The sequence below is a fragment of the Eschscholzia californica genome, unplaced genomic scaffold, assembly GCF_041429995.1.
Source record: "Eschscholzia californica isolate CP2 unplaced genomic scaffold, dmEscCali1.0.p SCAF_3, whole genome shotgun sequence".
NCBI classification, from domain to species: Eukaryota; Viridiplantae; Streptophyta; class Magnoliopsida; order Ranunculales; family Papaveraceae; genus Eschscholzia; species Eschscholzia californica.
The window spans coordinates 5,064,152-5,085,307 of record NW_028238420.1 but is presented as its reverse complement, the minus strand read 5'-3'; the positions used below and the strand labels follow the sequence as shown (position 1 = coordinate 5,085,307).

Below are 21,156 nucleotides of genomic sequence, written 5' to 3'. Positions count from 1 at the left end.
CACTGGGTCACCGTTTATCTGATGCAGATCCACTTCATCTGTAAGTAACAGGAGCTGATTAAATCTAGGACAACTTCCAAAGAGATGGTCCACTGTTTCGATTTCTCCAGAGTCACACATGCGGCATATTTGAGGTATATCTGTTAGTCTCTTTCTTATATTACCAAGAGTAGCTAACCCGTCATGGATGAGTTTCCAAATGAAAATTTGTATGTTAGGTTTCATTTCTTTTCTTTTCCAAAACTGTTTCCATGAAAAATTTTGTGTTTTCTCACACAGTAAAGGAAGCTCTTTGATTTCTGTGTAGTAGGACTTTGTTGAGAAAATGCCATTCTCTGTTGGACACCAAATCAATCTATCCTTCTGTGTTCTTGGTGGGAGTTTGATCCTAGTGATTTCCTGTATAGTCTGGCTATCGAAATAATAAGAAATCAAAGGCATGTTCCAACTGTTAGTACTAGTTATAATCAAATCAGCTACCCAGAAAACATTAGATGGGAGATCTTTGATGCAAGTGGGTCTGTGATTAGGAGTATTAGGTATCCAGGGGTCCTGTTGAATTTTTACTGTGGTGCCATCACCTATGATCCATAAGACCTTGTTCCCCATCACCTCTCTAGTCTTGAGAACTGATTTCCAGAAGGGGGAGGTGGATGAAGGGGCTTTAGACGACCAAAAGTCATCATAGTCAACATATTTGCCCTTTAAAAGTTTGGCCCAGACTGCACTAGAGTTAGTCAGGAGCCTCCAAGTCATTTTGGCTATAAGCGCCTCATTGACTTGTTGTAACGTACGAATCCCTAGGCCCCCTTTATGTTTTGGACTACTAATAATATCCCATTTAATGAAATGAAATTTCTTTTCGTGTGACGCATGACCCCACCAAAAATTACGTTCTGCCTTTTCGAGTTGGTCAAGAACCCCTGTTGGCACAAGTTGATAGCTGAATGGGTAGGTGCAGTAAGGGCCGAGAACCGATTTGATCAAGACGGTACGACCAGCTTAGGAGATTACTTTCTGTTTCCAACCTGACAAAGATTTCTGAAATTTGTCTACCAGCCAATCATGACTTTTAATACGGTTACCTGGCTTGAGGATTAGAGCTCCGAGATACTTAGCTTGATCCGTCATTATTGGGGCTTTCAGTTGGTCGATGAATTGTTGTTGTATTGATTCTGGTACTCCCCGACTGAAGTAGAGTGAAGACTTCTCAAAGTTCACCTTTTGTCCTGAGAATGCTTCGTACTGTGTCATAAACTGTAAAATAGCATCTAAGTTTTTCGTGTTAGCATTACCAAAGATAATCAAGTCGTCCGCAAATAATAAGTGTGTAATCCTCGGACAGGCTTGGTTTATCTGATACCCTGTAAACAAATTTTGTTGAGAATAATGAGAAATTAAGAGGGAGAGTGATTGGGAGGTTAGGATAAAGAGATAGGGTGATAAAGGACACCCTTGTCTCAGGCCTCTAGAGGCCGTAAAGTCGCCAACTAGTTTCCCATTAATCTTAATATTGAATCGGGATGTGGTAATGCACTTCATGATTAAGTTGAGGGTCGTACCATGGAGACCCAGGGCCGAAAGCACCTTGTGGAGGAAAGTCCAATCAATTCTGTCATAGGCCTTGGCCATGTCCATTTTAAGGGAGAAGGCCCCTTTTTTGGCCTTAGACATGTTCATGGAATGAAGGAGCTCCTGAGTGATTATAATGTTGTCCATAATTTGTCGGCCGGGGATGAAAGCATTTTGAGCCCAAGATATACAGTCCTCTAGGTAAGGTCGAAGTCTATTCGCAATAATTTTTGTGATGAATTTATAAACTGAGTTGCAAAGAGAAATCGGTCTGAAGTCCGAGGCCTTACTCGGAGTCTTAATCTTGGGGATTAAAGCTATAGTGGTCAAATTTATGGATGGATCGATTTCACCTGAGCTAAAAATGTCTCTGATAAAACAAATGAGTTCCTCTCCCACGACGTCCCAATTATGTTGGTAAAAGAAGCACGGCAATCCATCTGGTCCAGGGCTTTTGACCGAGCCCATCTCCATAACGACCTCTTTAATCTCCTCTCCTGATGGAACCCTTGAGATATGGGTCAGGGCTTCAGCTGAAAGTACCTTCAATGCACTAAGAATCTCAGTTGGCGGGTCAATCACCTGGTCTGCCTGAAATAAATTCTGAAAAAACGAAGTTAATTCCTGTATTATTTCATCCTCATTAGTGGTGTTTTGACCTGAACTGAGTCTTAATTGATGGATTCTGTTTTTCTGTCTCCTAGTTGACATCGCCAAGTGGAAAGCTTTTGTGTTTCGGTCTCCGTTGTTGGCCCACTTTGATTTCGTTCTTTGTTCTGCTTTCGCTCTTTGTACTTCCTCCAAGTATAGTATTTCCTCCTGTATATTGCTCTCAATTTGAAGTGTATCATCTGTTGGATCTAACTGCTGTATATCTGCAAGGCGTTTACGAAGAATTGTCAGTCTGTTTTTTAGGACCCCAAAGGCACGTTTACTCCATTTTTGGATGGAGTTCTTGACTGTAGACACTTTCTCCAAAAAGGGTGCATTACTATTATCCCAATTATCTTTGAAAGTTTTATTATAGTCTGTATGCTTGGTCCAAAAAATTTCAAAGTTAGAAATCGTTTTAAGAATATTGCCCTGAACAGCGAGTTTGAGTAAGATGGGAGCGTGATCACTATTTTACCTAGGGAGATGAAAAACTCCAGACTCAGGAAAGCGTAATAACCAAGAGGCGTCACACAGAGCTCGGTCCAGTCTCTCTCTAGTAAGGTGATGAATGGTTTTGCAGTTCGTCCAGGTATAGGCCGGACCATTAAATCCTAGGTCCAGCAAATTCGCATCTCGGATAAAATTCTGGAAGTTGGTCAGGAAAGGGATTTGAACTGACCCCCCCCCCCCCACTTATCTGCTCTAGAACTCATCGCATTTAGATCCCCAATGCAGCAGTAGGGATTGGTAACCGTGGTAATTTTAATAAGCAGGTCAGACCAGAATTGTTGTCTGTCCTGCACCCTAAAGGGTCCATAAATACAAAATATGTCCAAGAGTCCAGGATTAGCAGACGAATTAATGGTAATGTGGATGTAATTAATAGAGGAGGAGTTAACATTAACCACTAAATCATCTGTCCAGTGAAGTAAAAGGCCTCCACTTCTACCAGTGGAGGGAACTACAACATGATTAACTAAATTAAACTTAGTAAAGCAAGGAAGTACAACATAATTAGAAATTCTAGTTTCGGAGAGAAAAACTAGCTGTGGTTTTATCGCTCCTAGGAACTGAGATAGTGTCTCTTTTGTCGGGGCGTTCCCAAGTCCCCGACAATTCCACGCAAATAGATTCATAATACTTGCGGCATTTGGGTTGCCGGTACCCTTTCCTCCATCGATTCCTCGTTGTTCTGTCGCACTGTTCTCTTGAAATGCTTTATTGGTCTTTCCTCCATAATTGCTTCAGGAGTCTTTGTATTATTCGCCGGTTGGTTTCCCAAAGAAGGTCTTGCGCGTTCTATATGAATTAGATCATAGCCTTGTACAACTGGGTTTGAAGACCCCACTGCTCGAACTCCCGTTGCTGTTTGAATCTTGCTCCTCTTGATCTGCGACAACGTAGTTAACATGTCACCGAAATTAGTTCTTATAGAATAGTCAGCCATTGTAGTGTCCTTTACCCCCTTAGCATTCTCCTGATCATGAGGGAGACCAAGAGTTGGATGATCAGAACCTAGAGAACCTATCTCACGTCCTTGAGACCTGGTGGAATAAGGAACTTTGAAGGTGTCTGGAAAATTTGGTTGTATTGCCTTTTCAACAGCCGCCTTTTGCTCCTCTGTGACGTTATACTTAAGCAAGTCCTGAAAAGCAATGATAGTAGGACAAAAACGAATAGTATGGCCGAGTAAACCACACGAGTTACAAAATCTAGGTAATTTTTCAATTCGAATTACAATGGATATTAATTTTGTAGGAGATAATTTTAGATAAACCCGATGTTGAAGTGCCTTTGACAGAGAGTAACTGATTTTAACTCTAGCAAATTGGCCCCATTTTTGTGCATCTTCCGGCGTAGTTGGTTGAATTTCTCCCAATGAACTCGCCAATCGGTTGACAATAGTGCAGTTTAAATGACTCATCGGTATGCCGTGGAATTGAGTCCATAGAGCGACTGTATCAAAGACATGTTCTGCCGGAGAGATGTCATTCCTACATCGTTGGAGAACAATCAATTCTTCCTGTATCACCCATGGTGCACTCTCCATCGCTAAATCGAGTTCGGTTGCTGTTGCGAATTTCAGGAGGAACACATTTTCTTTCACTTTTGATAGAAGGAATTTGTTTGGGCCATGGATGACTCGAGACAACCTGTGCATGATCTGGCCAATGTCGACTTTTTTGGAACTCTGAACCCAAGCAACTCCATTTTTAATGATATCCAGTTCACCCGAGTCTAAATCATCCCCTTCCACTGTTATTGGCGGTTGTTCTTCAGTAGTAAGAGCAGCAAATTGTGTGATGAAGTCCGAGTTCGCAGCCGCCATGGAAATCAGTCTGTGAGTAAGAACAATAGTAGACAAGATAGAGTAAAACTAAGGACAATACTAAGAACAAGGATCTCCTGACGAGATGACGGAGGAATACATGCCTAAAATAGGCTTGATTCTGTGAAAATGGTAGATGGAACTGACTGGAACTGCCAGAAACTACCCAAACTGCTTTGAAAAAGTAAAAGAAACGGTTATGCACCACCAAAAAAGGTGGAGCCGGAAGCAACTCTAAATCGCACCACTCGGGACAAAAAGAAGAGAGAGAGAGGACGCTAAGGGTTCCATACCCACTGAAATTTTCCTAGAGAATGTGGATATGGGATTCATTCCTTTCATTGGATGAATAAATGTACGAAAAAGTTCTCATTTTTTTTTTGAATATTAACTACAATGGTTGTTACAACTTTCAACAAAAAAAAAAAACTACAATGGTTGTTACAAAGGATATATTATAGTACATTGATACGATGTGATAAGCACGAAAACTGTTGAATTACTACTGGTCTAAAGCCCGACGAATTAAATGACTCAAAGGTTACATAAACTATTTTATTTATAATTAAGTTCAATATTCTTGGAGTTGCACTTCCATGAGATCGAGTTGCACTTCCACGAAATCGAACCTGGGACGTCTGCAGGTCTGACCAAAATTGAGGAGCATCCAAGGTCTCAAATACTTCAAGGCTTAATTGACATTAAAATTTGATACTGGTAAGAAGAGCGGCTAGTGCCCACTTCACGCCAGAAGTTCCTTGTTTGCTGACACTTCATGCCAGAAGTTCCTTGTTTGCTGTGTAGGTGATTAGTACTTCCTACCAAACAGTGAGTAGTACTTTCAACTTTCAACAAAAAAAAAAAAAAAAAAAAGAGTAGTACTTTCAACAAACAAAAAAGAAGTATCCTTAACAAAAAAAAAAAAAAAAAAAAAGAGAAGTAAGAGAGTATGTTTGAGTGATGTCTAATTTTTTTTTTTTTTTTGAGTAAAACTAGAATTACATTCATTTCTACATTCCACAACATTACATGGTCGAGAATTTTTTTTTTTCTTTTTTTTTTTTTTTTTTGGAAGTCGACTACGATCTACGTATGTCGTTACATTTGACACTTGATACATCATAGATGTGATAAGCTCGATAACCGCCCACTCAAACACTAACAGGACCGGGCCTATAGCCCAACTAGAACATGCCCTAAAGGCCAACAACATTATTTATACCCTAATAATCCCAATTCAAATAACCAAAGATTCCACCTTCTCTGTGATTCGAACCTGGGACCTCCAGGGCTTTCTGGAGTTTATGTCAACACCTTGGAACCACTTGGGCTACCAACTGTTGACCATGGTCGAGAATTTTAATTCCTCTGAGAACTACAAGAGAGTTACATAAGTATAGTTCTACATAGAACTTTCAAACGTAAAATGTTTCATGAAAGGAAAATAATAACAAGACAAAGACTAAATGAAAACATCATCAAGATCCAGAATGAAATTTATTGTACTAGGACATAAATTGCCTCCAACAAGAGAACCACCGCCGCCATCACCGGAGAACCACCGCCGCCATCACCGAAAAATCGCCGCCGTCACTGAAAGACCGCCGTCACTACGAGGAAACCACCGTCACTACCAGGAAACCATCATGACTAAACCACAAAACCACCACCATCTCAGACCACAAAACAGACCACCACCATCACTTCGTTCAAACCACCGCTACCACCATACACAACAATTCAAACCACAACCATCACTTTCGTTCAAACCACCGCCACCACCATACACCACAAATAAGACCACCATCATTATCGTTCAAACCACCGCCACCACCATATATCAGAAATCAAACCACCACCATAGACCGCGCCCGCCACCACAACAAGAACACAACGACTACCATAACAACAAGAACCGCGACTACCACCACAACATAAAACTGGATCTATGAAACCCTAGAAACTTTTTACAGAGGAGAAACAAACTATTGTTAGAAAGGAAAAAGTGTTCCGGGGAAGGGAGGACCCTTCGCCGGAGAAAAAACGAAGATCTCTGGAAGTTTTCTCTAGAAAACGGTTATAGAAAGAGAGAGGAAGAAATAATTTTTTTTTGTTGACATTGGTCTCCACTAGTCATTATTCAATCACATAAATACGTAATGAATATCACGAATTGAAAAAAACATTATACTACATAAAAAAAAGTTGAAAATCATCCAACATTTTTAATATTGGTCTCTCAAGTGGAAACTACACTTCCCTCAAAAAAAAGTTAAATGAATAAAAAAAAAGTTAAATGAATCAGATACATTGTACTACATCAAAATAGAACATTAATAGAATAAATCATAACTACAATCATTTAAAGAACCACGCTATTTAAATACGTATAAAAACAAGTCTACATGACCCGCCTCCTGAAACTCCCACTTGAACCGCATGTGAGAGAAACAAAGATTTATCTCTCCACTTGATTGAACATGTGAGAAAAGAGACCCTTATTTCTCTCAGATTCAAATGGGAGTTTCGGGAAGCAGATGGAGTATATATTTTTATAAAAATTCTCAAAGTCATTCTAATTCATTGGCGGCTCCTTAACAAAAAAAAAAAAAATTCATTGGCGGAGTACAAAAACATAGATCTAACCATTCAATCAATATCAGCTTCAAAAATCAAACAGAGATTTGGATCTCTAAAAGTTGAAAGTTGTTGTCCCTTGTTAGAATCGAGGAACATCTAACGGCTTTGATTACTCTGGATTAGTCCCATCGATTGCTTCCTACTTCTTTGGTTTCTTTCTCCACAGATAACAGAATCTTCTTTTACTCTTCAATGGCTTCTTCTTCAACCTTCTCCTCTCCCTGTCGTTTTCACCATCTAACCCCTAAATCCATTTCTTCTTCTTCTTCAAAACACAGAACAACTAAGTTCCCTCTTCGACGCAATTCAATCTCACCATCCGCTTCCCTCTCCGACCCATTCGTCCTTCAAATCGCCGAAACCCTAGAAGACTCAACTTCATCCCTCTCTTCTTCAAAACCTCTTCAGAATCTCAGAGACACCTCTTCTGAATCTCTTCTCTCATTATCTTGGCCTACTCGAAAAGATGAACCTTTTCGATTCACTGATACTTCTTTTATCAAACAATCTCAAATTCATCCTGTTTCAAACCCTATTGATTCAAATCTAACCGATTTAATCTCATCTTATGATAATAATAGTGATAATACCCAAAACCCTAATCTTGTTATGATTGATGGTCACATTGTTCATTCTCTCTCTAAACTCTCTGAATTCCCTGAAAATGTTTATATTGGAAGTATTTCTGACATTTCTTCTGATGAAATTATGAAAAAGGTACTTGCTTTTGGTTCTAAATTTCAAAATGGAGATTTATTTTGGTCTCTTAATGGACTTGGAGCTCCTGATGTTACTGTTGTATTTGTTCCATCTGGTTGTCATGTTGATAAACCATTAAGATTTAGGTTTTATTCTAGTGAGATGGCTGATGCTAAGTCGAATCACTTACCCATGTCGAATCCAAGAGTGTTGGTTTTGGTAGAGAAGGGAGGGGAAATTGGGATAATTGAGGAGTATTTAGGTGGGGAAGATGAAGATAAGTGTTATTGGGCAAATTCAGTAATGGAGGTTTTGATTGGTGAAGGAGGGAAGGTTACCCATTCTTATGTACAGCAACAAGCTTCTAATGCTGCTCATATGAAGTGGACTTCTGTTCTCCAGGTCTCTCTCTCTCTCTCTCTAATACTGATATAATGTAGAATTGGATTAGATTTGAACACGTAGAGAAGAAGATAGATGTATATGCTTTTTGAGTTATAGGCTTATAATCTAATATGGATGATATAACTTGAGCTAAACTACTAAATGTTATGAGTTAAAGAAATGCTAAGACAAGGAAACTAATGTTATAACAAAGAAAACTAAAGCAACAATTGAAATAAGCAATCACACAGGAAAAAAGGGTTTACGTAGTTCGTTCATAAAATTTACTCCATGGCGAACAATGGCGTGATCATTCTCATTATGTATGAAGAACAAGGTTACAATGTACAGAGCTTTATTTAGAGTTTCTGAATTTATAGCCCACTAACCGTACCACTTTGCGTCTCCACGAACTCTCCCTAGAACCATAAGTCAGAAAATTACCCCCTTTACATCAGTAACCGCCCTTTACAAGACCTGGGCAAACATAATGTAAGTGGTTCGGGCCAACATTTCGCCTGGGGACTGATCGACCTATATCCGAGGAAGTTGGCGAAAAAGAAGAGGATTAGAAATGGTAGTGTTGATGGAAGTACTTTAATGTCGACACTATAAGAGCATCCTTGGAGAATAATAAGAATATACAAGCTATGAACATTGGAGAAAGTTAGTATCGTTTGAATTTCACTCATGCTGTTAGAAATGCTTATTTTTTTCTACTAGGTTGTGGCCTCCTGTTTTGAATCTGAAATCTGATCTGGAATTGGTTTATATGATTTATTGTGCGCTTTTAACTCTCTAATGAAGTCAAGTCCTCAAATGCATGACTTTTCAGCTCATTAAATAAGTCGGAATTGAAAGACCCTTGTTCTCGGATTAAATGTTTGAAGAAACGGTTGAGTCGTACGGGCGTACGTATTTTAGTCCAAGAAAAAAAAGTAAGCATCTTTTGTGTAAGGCGTATGCCGATGAAAGTAGTGATGACGTAGATGATGACCACATCCTTGGTTGATGATTTCATGCGGGATTTGTTAATGCATTGCATTGACTAAGAACTCTTTTGATTTTTGGTTATGCTTTTCGCTGTTATTTTTGAATTGTTTGGCAACACTTATGGTAGTAAAGTAGAATAACTTGTTATGCTATGTTTTTACATAATTTGATGTCTTTTCTTTGCCAATTTTTTTTCCCGTATTTTAACCCTCAAGGCGCGCCTTGAGGCACCACCTCGCTTTGTGAGAGCAGACTGCCTTGAGGCGTAAAAACGTATTTTAAAACCTTGCTCGGATTTACTACTATTAGAGATAGTTTATATTAGAAGTCATGTTAAGAAAGGAAAGTAGACATCAAATATCATGGCTTACAAAAGACGAAAACAACCCTAATGGAACTTTGGAAGCTTTTAAGTGAACTCTCTAGGAGTTTGTTTGTAAGTGATGGTGTAGTAATCTTCAGGAAACATATGGTGGAAGAGATTTGAAGTTCCAACCTAATTTCATACTTGAATAGCTTGTACAAACTAATCTAAAAAAAAATTGAATCAACACCGAATTTGAACATCAGCTAACTTTATTAAATTGTATGCTCCATTGTTGCAGGAGTCATCTAGTACCTACGAGCTTGTAGAGATCAGCACCGGTGGAAAGTTGAGCAGACATAATTTACATATTCAACAAGTGGGCACTGACACATTTACAGACTTATCATCGTTTCATTTGTGTGTACGCAATCAAACACAAGATCTCCATAGCAAATTAGTTCTTGATCACCCGAGAGGGACTGCACAACAACTTCACAAGTGCATTCTAGCTCACTCTCTAGGCCAAGCTGTTTTCGATGGTAATGTCAAGGTCAACAGGTAGTTCCCTTATCTTATCCCATCATCCAATTTTTTATTTTTCTGGCGCTGCATTAGTTAGTGGGCTATGGGAAGTGGTAACTCGACCAAATAAACGAAAAAACCCATTACTCCATGAACCGAATGGGGACAGAACTATCATTAGGAACAATTTTCCTAAGATCCTAAGGGACCAAACTAGGACTTAGCTCCCAAAGCTCCAAATTAGAGATAAGCTTAGCAAGAAAACCCACAGTTTGGTTAACCTTTTGGTACACACGAGTAATCTTGCACTCTTCCATCTTTTCGATACCAGTGTTAGCATTCTGCCAGTGTTTGAGGTTGGCTCGACCCAACCCAGGCTCGGGTTTAAAATATTGGGCCTAGCCAAGAAGGATGCAGATCAAACTTGGATACCTTGGACTGAGTTTTCTCAAACTTGAAGTTCATGAAGATGCAAATCTTATTTCAACGGTTTTAAATGGGTTTTCTGCTTCGTTATTTATTGTTTTGTTACAGATTTGCTCAACAAACAAATGCTGCACAACTAGCTAGGAGTCTACCTCTTGAGCCAAGTGCAACTGTAAATTTGATGCCAAATCTCCAAATAATTGCGGACGATGTCAAGTGCACTCATGGAGCTACAATAGGCGGATTCGAAGATGAACAACTCTTCTACTTGGTTGCTCGTGGCATTGACTTAAAGACAGCAAGAAAAGCCCTCGTCCTGGCCTTTGGAGCAGAGGTTATTGCACGCTTGCCTTGTGATTCACTTAGGAAAAACGTCGAGAGTCATGTTCAAAGATTACTAAAACCCATTTTAGAATAAATGGTGTTTCTATGTTTTTTGTTTATAATTTACTACTAAGTTTCTCCCACTAAAGAAACTTGAAACAATGAGTGGTATTGTGATTTACTCACAATAAAGAATCTCTGACACTAATGTTATTGTATCAATAGTTTCATCATAATTGCTGAAGTTTGTATCACTGTTTACATTTCAACCCCATACGGGAAGACCAAAGCGCACAAATGATAAAATTACCGAAAAGTTTGTGACAACTTACCCACAACATGGTCTTCTGAAGTTTTTCATTATGGGATAGAATTTTAAAAATAAGGGAACGTCTATAGGCGCATTCCAAAATAGCTGTAGGCATCCATCGGCAGGCGCCTCTACGTTCTCTCTTCAAAGAACTCAGAAGAAAAACCTTGAGATTTAATTTAGAGAGCTTGATGGAAAGAAGAAGAATTTAACCTAACAACCAGACAAAAGCTTTCCCATCAGAGAAAGCTACTCCCTCATGCTCACTTTCTCTCTTAGATTTCTTTTTATAAAGGTACAACATCTTTTCCAATCAATAACGAAACTTTACCTCTATTAATTTCCATGTGTTTTCTATGGAGGAATTTTTCTGGTTTGAAATCGATCGACATCTTTGAAAGTTACATGCAATCGAAGGGTATGAGAGCTTGAAGGGTCACTGGGGCTGGTCCACTCCGAGGTAATGTGTTGGGCCTCGAACTGGTTAGGCCAAGTGGGGGTCGCCTACAAGTGTCGAGAATTGACTACGGTCAAAGACACTTGGGAGCCCCTACAGTAATTTAGGAAGACACTTATCCTACGCGTCTGATGTCTCAAGTTCGAACTCAATCAATGGCCTAATTTGCTAACAATCCTTGGTTGGAGTGGTAAGAGGTATAGTCTTCTATTTTAAAGGTCAAGGGTTGGAGACACGTTAAACAATTCAAAAAAAATTTTGGAAGACATTACCCTCCCTAAAATTGTTTGGGTATCCCGGCCGGCGGCCGGCCTCGTCCAAGTCCCAAAAGTCATTAAACCGCCTACCATTAACCGCCCAGGAAAGCTCTTATATAGTATTACCCCGTCAAATCAGTCTTTTTTCCCATTCCAAAACGCACAAGTTACCGAGAGGAACACATGAAGTTTCCGATATCTAGGGCAAACCCGTCGTTCTCCATTGGAAGTTGCGAAGGTAAATCTTCATTGTATTACTATTATTTGTCGTAAACTATATCTCTAGATTGGTTGAGGTTGTTTCTGTTCTTACTGAGTTTTTCTGGGCTTCCTCCCGCTCGTATTATGTGTTATTCTTTATATTCATTATTATCATACTTAAACCTTCATATTGATGTACACATTTGAATTAACAAAACCCTAATTCTGTTTCTCTTTCTGCAGATAATATGGTGGAATCTTCACCCACATTGCCTCTTTCCGCGGATGGAAATCCTCTTCCACCATGCCAAGTTGTTACAAGAACTACTGGTATGCTTCATCTTCCTTCTGATGTTAGAATATTTGTTGACAAGACCGCCCAATCTGTTGTTGAAAACGGGCCTGAATTTGAGAGAAGGATTATTGCAAATAATGTTGGAAATCCCGCGTTCAATTTCTTGAATGGATCTTCTGATCCTTACTATGCATATTATCAACATGTTTTGTCTAAATTTAGAACCCGAATTCAGCATTCTCAATCCGATGCCGAGGCCGATATTAATCATATGATAGCTGCCCTTAGTATTGATGAAAATGCTAAACCTAAAGAGCCAGAGCAACCCACGAGAATGAGAATCGTGAAGAGACCAGAAGTGTCAGAACATATGAGAACTTCTCCCATTCATCATCAACGATATCTTAAGAGAATGACTGCACGTCATTCCCCTTACCGTCAACAATTTCTTAAGAGAAAGAGCGAAATACTTGATCACCTTCAACAAGTTCGTGAGATAGTCATCGAGACATGCAACCACTTTCCACCACAAGCCAAGCAGAGATTGAATGAAAAATTAAATTGCCTAATAGAAGTTTGTGAGAGACTTGAGACATGAAGAAATATGGATGCGGGTGTAGCTGGCCCACCCTGATGGGACTAGCTATTTCTATATTAGTACGTAGAAATCAAGATACTATATAGTTTGATTAGTATTTCATTGTGATAGTTTATAATCAACTTAAGTATTTTAGTTATTTCTATCTCTTTACGTTCTTGCAGACCTAGTTAGACTAGAATTAGTAAAGTTGCAATTTTTATTTTTTGAAACTCTCTAAGGCCATCAAGAGGTTCCTTCTCTTTGTAATTAACCAATTGATAAATATATTCAGAGACTACTCTTGATTACACTTCTATCCCTTTTTTCCAAGTCTTTTTGTACGACTTCTTTTGTTTTTATCTACTTTTTGTCTAATTTAGTGTTTGATCTGCTGCGGCTACATCAGATGCATAGCCGATTTATGGGTGTCCTTGTAGTTGACATAGATAACATGTATCGCGAGGAATCTCAGACATCATCAAGAGGAAATTAGCACCGTTAGAATGCAGTAGGAATCTCAATGCATATGAACTTTGCACAATAATCTCATTCGGTGAACCGACCATCCCCACATCCTCAATCAGTTCCTATTCTTAGTATACCTTTACCCCCACTAGAAAGATAGGCACTGTCCAATGCATATGCAAATGTTGCCACCATCACCCATGCTTCTAGGAATGCCTTGCCACCGTCGTCACAAGAGGAAGCTCCTCCCCCACTTCCAGAGGAACCAGAGCCAAAGAGTCAAATGGATGGCGATTCTTTGCTTATTCAAGAGAAGTTCTTGGATCCATATCCAGTATCGATGTTTTTACATTTTATTATCTTTTCAAGCTTTCAGCATTTATCTTCTGTTCCTTTCTTCACTTTTACTTCTCAAGCGTGAATTTTTTTTTTTCGTGGTGCTTTCATTTTTGGTTTCAGCAGGGACCGGTTCGTGTTACTGTGTCGGTTTCCAATATGGTTGAAGGAGCCTGAAAGGGCAACTCTTTACGGATTCATAGTACAGTCTTCATCTGAGATAGTTGGCATTTAAATGTCATATAAAAACACTGAAAACCGTTAAATTAATCGTGCATTTTTAGCATTCTCAGGTACAAAATCATATGTCTAACCCATTCAACCAATATAAGCTTCACTATGAAACAAAGTTTTTTTTTTTGAATTGTTTAGCGTGTCTCGAACCCTTGATCTCTAGGATGGAAGACTATACCTCTTACCACTCCACCCAAGGATTGTTGACACTATGAAACAGAGTTTTGGGTCTCTCAGACTTCAAAGTTGTTTTCACATGTTAGTCTAGTTAGAAACTTAGAGTCGAGGAGCATCCAATGGCTTAATTACCTCGATCTCTCTAGGAGGTTGTTTGTAAGTGATAGTGTCGTGATCTGCAGGAAACATAAGGTGGATTTGGTTTGAAGTTCCAACCTCGAATCATACCTGAATAGTTTGTACTGCTAATCTCAAAAACCTAATCCAAGAGTGTTGGTTTTGGTAGAGAAGGAAGGGGAAATTGGGATAATTGAAGAGTATTTAGGTGGGGAAGATGAAGATAAGTGTTATTGGGCAAATTCAGTAATGGAGGTTTTGATTGCTGAAGGAGGGAAGGTTACCCATTCTTATGTACAGCAACAAGCTTCTAATGCTGCTCATATGAAGTGGACTTCTGTTATCCAGGTCTCTCTCTCTCTTCTCATTACCTTCATCTAGACTAGAGTAGAGATAGATATACATTCTTTTTGAGTTATAGCTTTATAATCTAATATGGATGATATAACTTGACCTAAGCTACTAAATGTTATGAGTTAAAGAAATGCTAAGACAAGGAAACTAATGTTATAACGAAGAACACTGAAGCAACAATTGAAATAGGCAATCACATAGGAAAACAAAGGGTTTACGTAGTTCGTTCATAAAATCTACTCCATGGCGAACAATGGCGCAATGATTCTGATTATGTATGAAGAACAAGTTTACGGACTACAGAGATTTATTAAGAGTTTCTGAATATATAGCCCACTAACTGTACCACTTTGCGTCTGCACGAGCTCTCCCCAGAACCCAAAGACGGAAAATTACCCCCTTTACATTGGTAACCGCCCTTGACGAGTGTAGGGCGAACGTAATGTAAGTGGTTTAGGCCAAAATTTCGCCTGGGGGTTGATCGACCTATATCTAAAGAAGTTTGCGAAAAAGAAGAGGATTAGAAATGGTAGTTTTGATGGAATTACTTTAATGTATACATCTACACTATTAGAGCATCCTTGGAGAGTAATAAGAATATACAAGCTACAAACACTGGAGAAAGTTGTTATCATTCGAATTTCACTCATGCTGTTAGAAATGTTTATTTTTTTTCTACTAGGTTGAGGCCTTCTGTTTTGAATCTGAAATCTGATCTGGAATTTAGTTTATATGATTTGTTGTCCGCTTTAAATCTCCAATGGAGTCAAGTCCTCAAATGCATGATTTTAGCTCATTAAACAAGTCGAAAGTTGAAAGACGCAATGTTTGAAAAAACGGTTGAGGCGGTATGGGCGTACGTATTTTAGTCCAAGAAAAAGAAAGTAAGCATTTTTTATGTAAGGCGTAAGCCGATGGAAGTAGTGATGATGTAGATGATGACCACATCCTTGTTGATGATCTCATGTGAGATTTATTAATGCATTGCATTGACTATTGAGAAGAACTCTTTAGATTTTTGGTTATGTTTTTCTTTGTTATTTTTGAGTTGTTTGGCAACACTTAAGACTTTATACTATGGTAGTGAAGTAAAATAATATGTTATGCTAAGTTTTTACATAATTGATGTCATTTTCTTTGCCAATTTTTCCCCTTATTTTACGCCTCAAGGCACCGCCTCGCCTTGTGAGAGCAAACTGCCTTGAGGCGCAAAATCATATTTTAAAACCTTGCTCGGATTTATTACTATTAGAGATAAGTTTATACTAGAAGTCATGTTAAGAAAGGAAAGTAGATAAGTTTATGTTAGAAGTCATGTTAAGAAGGGAAAGTAGACATCAAATATCATAGTCTACAAAAGACGAAAACAACCCTGATGGAAATCTGGAAGCTTTTAAGTGAACTCTCTAGGAGTTTGTTTGTAAGTGACGGTGTAGTAATCTTCAGGAAACATAAGGTGGAATATATTTGAAGTTCCAACCTAATTTCATACTCGAATAGCTTGTACAACTAATCTCAAAAAGAATTCAATCAAGTCCGAATTTGAACTTCACCTACCTTTATTAAAATGGATGCTCCATTGTTGCAGGAATCGTCTAGTACCTACGAGCTTGTAGAGATCAGCACCGGTGGAAAGTGGGCACTGACACATTTACAGACTTATCATCGTTTCATTTGTGTGTACAAAATCAAACACAAGATCTCCATAGCAGATTAGTTCTTGATCACCCAAGAGGCACTGCACAACAACTTCACAAGTGCATTTTAGCTCACTCTCTAGGCCAAGCTGTTTTCGATGGTAATGTCAAGGTCAATAGGTAGTTTCCTTATCTTATCACATCATCCAAATTTTTATTTTTCTGGCGCTGCATTAGTTAGTGGGCCATGGGAAGTGGGAACTTGACCAGATAAACTAAAAAAACCCATCACTGCATGAACCGAATGGGGACAGAACTATCACTAGGAACAATTTTCCTAAGATCCTTATGCATCAAACTAGGACTTAGCTCCCAAAGCTCCAAATTAGAGATAAGCTTAGCAAGGAAACCCACAGTTTGGTTAACCTTTTGGTACACATGAGTAATCTTGCACTCTTCCATCTTTTCGATACCACTGATAGCATTCTGCCATTGTTTGAGGTTGGCTCGACCCAACCCAGGCCCGGGTTTTAAATATTGGGCATAACCAAGAAGGAAGCAGATAAAACTTGGATGCCTTGGACTGAGTTTTCTCAATCTTGAAGTTCGTGAAGATGCGAATCTCAATATAACGGTTTTAAATGGGTTTTCCGCTTAGTTATTTATTGTTTTGTTACAGATTTGTTCAACAAACAAATGCTGCACAACTAGCTAGGAGTCTACCTCTTGAGCCAAGTGCAACTGTAAATTTGATGCCAAATCTCCAAATAATTGTGGACGATGTCAAGTGCACTCATGGTGCTACTATAGGCGGATTCGAAGATGAACAACTCTTCTACTTGGTTGCTCGTGGCATTGACTTAAAGACAGCAAGAAAAGCCCTTGTCCTGGCCTTCGGAGCGGAGGTCATTGCACGCTTGCCTTGTGATTCACTTAGAAAAAACGTCGAGAACCATGTTCAAAGATTACTAAAACCCATTTTACAAAAATGGTGTTTCTATGTTTTTTGTTTCTAATTTACAACTAAGTTTATCCCACTACAGAAAGTTGAGACAGTGAGTGGTATTGTGATGTACACACAATAAGGAATCTCTGAAATTGTATCAATAGTTTTTCTTTTGTAAAAGAATTGCATGATTGATGTTTCTTCCTCATTCTACAAGAACTTCATCACAGTTCTAATCTGTCTGTTTACATTTCAACCCCATATGGAATGACCAAAGCAAACAAAATGACTCAAAAGTTTGCGTCTGTAGGAGTCCCTAAAGCAATTTTAGGAGGCACCTATAGACGCTCCCTCAAAATTATTTGGGTATCCCGGCCTCGTCCTGAAAGGATACCCAGTACAGTAGTACCCCAATTTTTTTCTGTTTTTTTAAGAAATCGACTGCAATCTACGTTAGTCGGTACAAGACATATTGATACATCGCGAAGATTACATCGTGAAGATGTGATGAACACGATAACCGCCTAATTTAAACCATAATGAAAGAGGTCTAAAACTCGTCTAATTTAAATTATAATAGTGAAAGAGGCCTAAAACCCTATAAGAAAAAATGCTTTCAGCGAGTCTTGATCCCACGATCTCATGGGCTTAAGATGGGTGTCCGACCCTTACAACAAAGGGTGGTGGATAGTACCCAACTCTAATTAACCAAATCCTATCTCATCAAAAAAAAAAAAAAAAAAATTAACCAAATCCGAAGTCATTAAACCGCCTAACATTAACCGCCTAGGAAAGCTCTTATATATTACCCTCCGTCAAAGTCTCTTTCCATTCGCAGAAGTTACCGAGAGGAAACATGAACTTTCCAGTATCTAGGGCTAATCCCTCCTTCTCCAGTGAAAGTTGCCAAGGTAAATATGCTTCATTGTATTATTTGGCCTGAACTATCTATCTCTCTAGATTGGTTGAACTTGTTTCTGTTTTTTCTAGGGTTTCTTCGGCTCAGATTTTATGCCGTTCTTTATATTCATATTAATCATCCTTAAACATTCACATTGATGTATAGATTTGAACTAACAAAACCCTAATTCTGTTTCTCTTTGTGCAGATAATATGGTGGGATCTTCACCTGCATTGCCTATTTCCGCAGATGGTAATCCTCTTACAAGAACTACTGGTATACTTCATATTCCTCCACGTGATATTAGAATGTTTGTTGATAAGACCGCTCAATCTGTTGCTGAAAACGGGCCTGAATTGGAGAATAGGATTCTTTCCAATAATGTTGGAAATCCCACGTTCAATTTCTTGAATGTATCTTCTGATCCTTACTATGCATATTATCAACATGTTTTGTCTAAATTTAGAACCCGAATTCAGCATTCTCAGTCCGATGCGGACGAGGCCGATATGAATCATATGATAGCTGCCCTTAGTATTGATGAAAATGCTAAACCTAAAGAGCCAGAGCAACCCACGAGAATGAGAATCGTTAAGAGACCAGAAGTGTCTGAACATATGTGTACTTCCCTCGTTCATCGTCAACGATTTCTTAAGAGAATGACGGCACGCCATTCCCCTTACCGTCAACAATTTCTTAAGAGAAATAGCGAAATACTTGATCACCTTCAACAAGTTCGTGTGAGAGTCGAGAGAGTCATCGAGACATGCAACCACTTTCCACCACAAGTCAAGCAGAGTTTGAGTGAAAAAGTAAATTGCCTAATAGAAGAAGTTTATGAGAGTCTTGAGACAAGAAGAAATATGGATGCTGGTGTAGCTGGGCCACCCTGATGGGACTAGCTATTTCTATATTAGTACGTAGAAATCAAGATACTATATAGTTTGATTAGTATTTCTATTTCATTGTGATAGTTTATAATCAAGTTAAGTATTTTAGTTATTTCTATCTCTTTACGTTCTTGCAAACCTAGTTAGACTAGAATTAGTAAAGTTGCAATTTTTATTTTTTGAAACTCTCTAAGGCCATCAAGAGGTTCCTTCTCTTTGTAATTAACCAATTGATAAATATATTCAGAGACTACTCTTGATTACACTTCTATCCCTTTTTTCCAAGTCTTTTTGTACGACTTCTTTTGTTTTTATCTACTTTTTGTCTAATTTAGTGTTTGATCTGCTGCGGCTACATCAGATGCATAGCCGATTTATGGGTGTCCTTGTAGTTGACATAGATAACATGTATCGCGAGGAATCTCAAACATCACCAAGAGGAAATTAGCACCATTAGAATGCAGTAGGAATCTCAATGCAATATGAAGTTGGCACAATAATCTCATTCGGTTAACTGACCATCCCCACATCCTCAATCAGTTCCTATTCTTAGTATACCTTTACCAACTAATCAACTTAAGTATTTTAGTTATTTCAAAGTTGTTTTCACTTGTTAGTCTTGTTAGAATCGAGTAGCAACCAACGGCTTGATTACTCCGACCTCTCTAGGAGGTTGTTTGTAAGTGATAGTGTAGTGATCTGCAGGAAACATAAGGTGGATTAGTTTTGAAGTTCCAACCTTGAATCATACTCGAATAGCTGGTACTGCTAATCTCAGAAAGAATTGGATCAAGTTTGAATTTGAACTACATCTAAATTTATTAAATTGTATGCTCCATTGTTGCAGGAATCATCTAGTGCCTACGAGCTTTTAGAAATCAGCACTGGTGGAAAATTGAGCAGAAATAATCTACATATTCAACAAGTGGGCACGGACACATTTCGGACTTATCATAGTTTCATTTGTGTGTATATAACCAAACACAAGACTCCATAGCAAAGTAGTTCTGGATCATCCGAGAGGCACTGCACAACAACTTCATAAATGCATTCTAGCTCATTCTTTAGGCCAAGCTGTTTTTGATGGTAATGTCAAGGTCAACAGGTAGTTCCCTTATCTTATCACATCTTCCAATTTTCTTTTCTTCCGGGTGCTGCATTAGTTAGTGGGCTATGGGAAGTGGGAACCAGACCAAATAAAAAAAAAAAACCATTACTCTACGAATCTAATGGGGCCATAACTAATATTCAGAACAATTTTCCTGAGATCCTTGGGGATCAAACTAGGTCTCAACTCCCCAAGCTCCAAATTCAATCCAAGCTGAGCAAGGAAACCCACAGTTTGATTAACCTTTGGTACACATGAGTAATCTTGCAATCTTCCATCTTTTTGATACCAGTGTTAGCATTCCTCCAGTGTTTGAGGTTGGATTGACCCAAGCCAGGCCTGGATTCTAAATATTGGGCCAGGCCAAGAAGGAAACGGATAAAACTTGGATACCTTGAACTGAGTTTTCCCACTCTTGAAGTCAGGGATATGCCAACCTCAACTTAACGGTTTTAAGTGGGTTTTCCGCGTAGTTACTTATTCTTTTGTTACAGATTTGCTCAACAAACAAATGCTGCACAACTAGGTAGAAGTCTACCTCTCGAGCCAAGTGCAACGGTAAATTTGATTCCGAATCTCCAAATAATTGGGGACGATGTCAAGTGCACTCATGGAGATGCAACAGTCAGATTTGAAGATGAACAACTCTTCTACTTGGTTGCTCATGGCATCGACTTAAAGACAGCAAGAAAATACCTCCTTTTAGCCTTTGGAGCAGATGTCATTGCACACTTGCCTTGTGATTCGCATAGAAAGAATGTCGAGAGCCACGCTCAAAGATTACTAGAACCCATTTTGCAATAAGTGGGGTTTCTATGTTTTTTGTTGCTGATTTACTATTAAGTTTCTCGCTACAGAAAGTTGAGACAGCGAGTGATATTGTGATGTACACCATAATGAATCTCTCTGACGATAATGTTGTTGTACCAATAGTTTTTCTTTTGTAAAAAGATATCATGAGACCTGATGTTTCTTCCTCATTCTGCAAGTAGAACTTCATCAGTTTGTACCTGACTGTTTACATTTCAACCCCATACGGAG

At 38.7% G+C, this 21,156-nt stretch overlaps 2 protein-coding genes and 1 pseudogene across 5 annotated transcripts; all 3 read left to right on the top strand.

Annotated features, from left to right (window-relative positions):
* Positions 1-6,909: 6,909 nt before the first annotated feature.
* Positions 6,910-11,104, top strand: ABCI7 (non-intrinsic ABC protein 6). Its single transcript, XM_086666600.1, has 3 exons — positions 6,910-8,296; positions 9,877-10,136; positions 10,635-11,104. The coding sequence occupies exons 1-3, from the start codon at positions 7,388-7,390 to the stop codon at positions 10,942-10,944; spliced, it is 1,479 nt and encodes a 492-aa protein (XP_086522726.1). The 5' UTR covers positions 6,910-7,387; the 3' UTR covers positions 10,945-11,104.
* Positions 11,105-11,945: 841 nt separating this feature from the next.
* Positions 11,946-21,095, top strand: LOC147547893 (uncharacterized). 3 transcript variants are annotated; one of them, XR_015237045.1, is made up of 4 exons: positions 11,946-12,112; positions 12,319-14,117; positions 19,597-20,112; positions 20,610-21,095. XR_015237045.1 is itself a non-coding variant. In XM_086666599.1 (2 exons), the coding sequence occupies exons 1-2, from the start codon at positions 18,073-18,075 to the stop codon at positions 19,008-19,010; spliced, it is 741 nt and encodes a 246-aa protein (XP_086522725.1). In that variant the 5' UTR covers positions 18,022-18,072; the 3' UTR covers positions 19,011-19,270. The 3 variants fall into 3 exon arrangements, 1 of the variants encoding a protein (XP_086522725.1); XR_015237046.1 differs by lacking the exons at positions 11,946-12,112; positions 12,319-14,117 and adding exons at positions 18,042-18,127; positions 18,325-18,393 and having other exon boundaries at positions 19,855-20,112; XM_086666599.1 differs by lacking the exons at positions 11,946-12,112; positions 12,319-14,117; positions 19,597-20,112; positions 20,610-21,095 and adding exons at positions 18,022-18,127; positions 18,325-19,270.
* On the top strand, positions 14,412-17,424 carry LOC147547894 (protein ABCI7, chloroplastic-like; annotated as a pseudogene). Its single transcript, XR_015237359.1, has 3 exons — positions 14,412-14,627; positions 16,222-16,450; positions 16,950-17,424. The product of XR_015237359.1 is annotated as a protein ABCI7, chloroplastic-like (transcript).
* Positions 21,096-21,156: the final 61 nt, after the last annotated feature.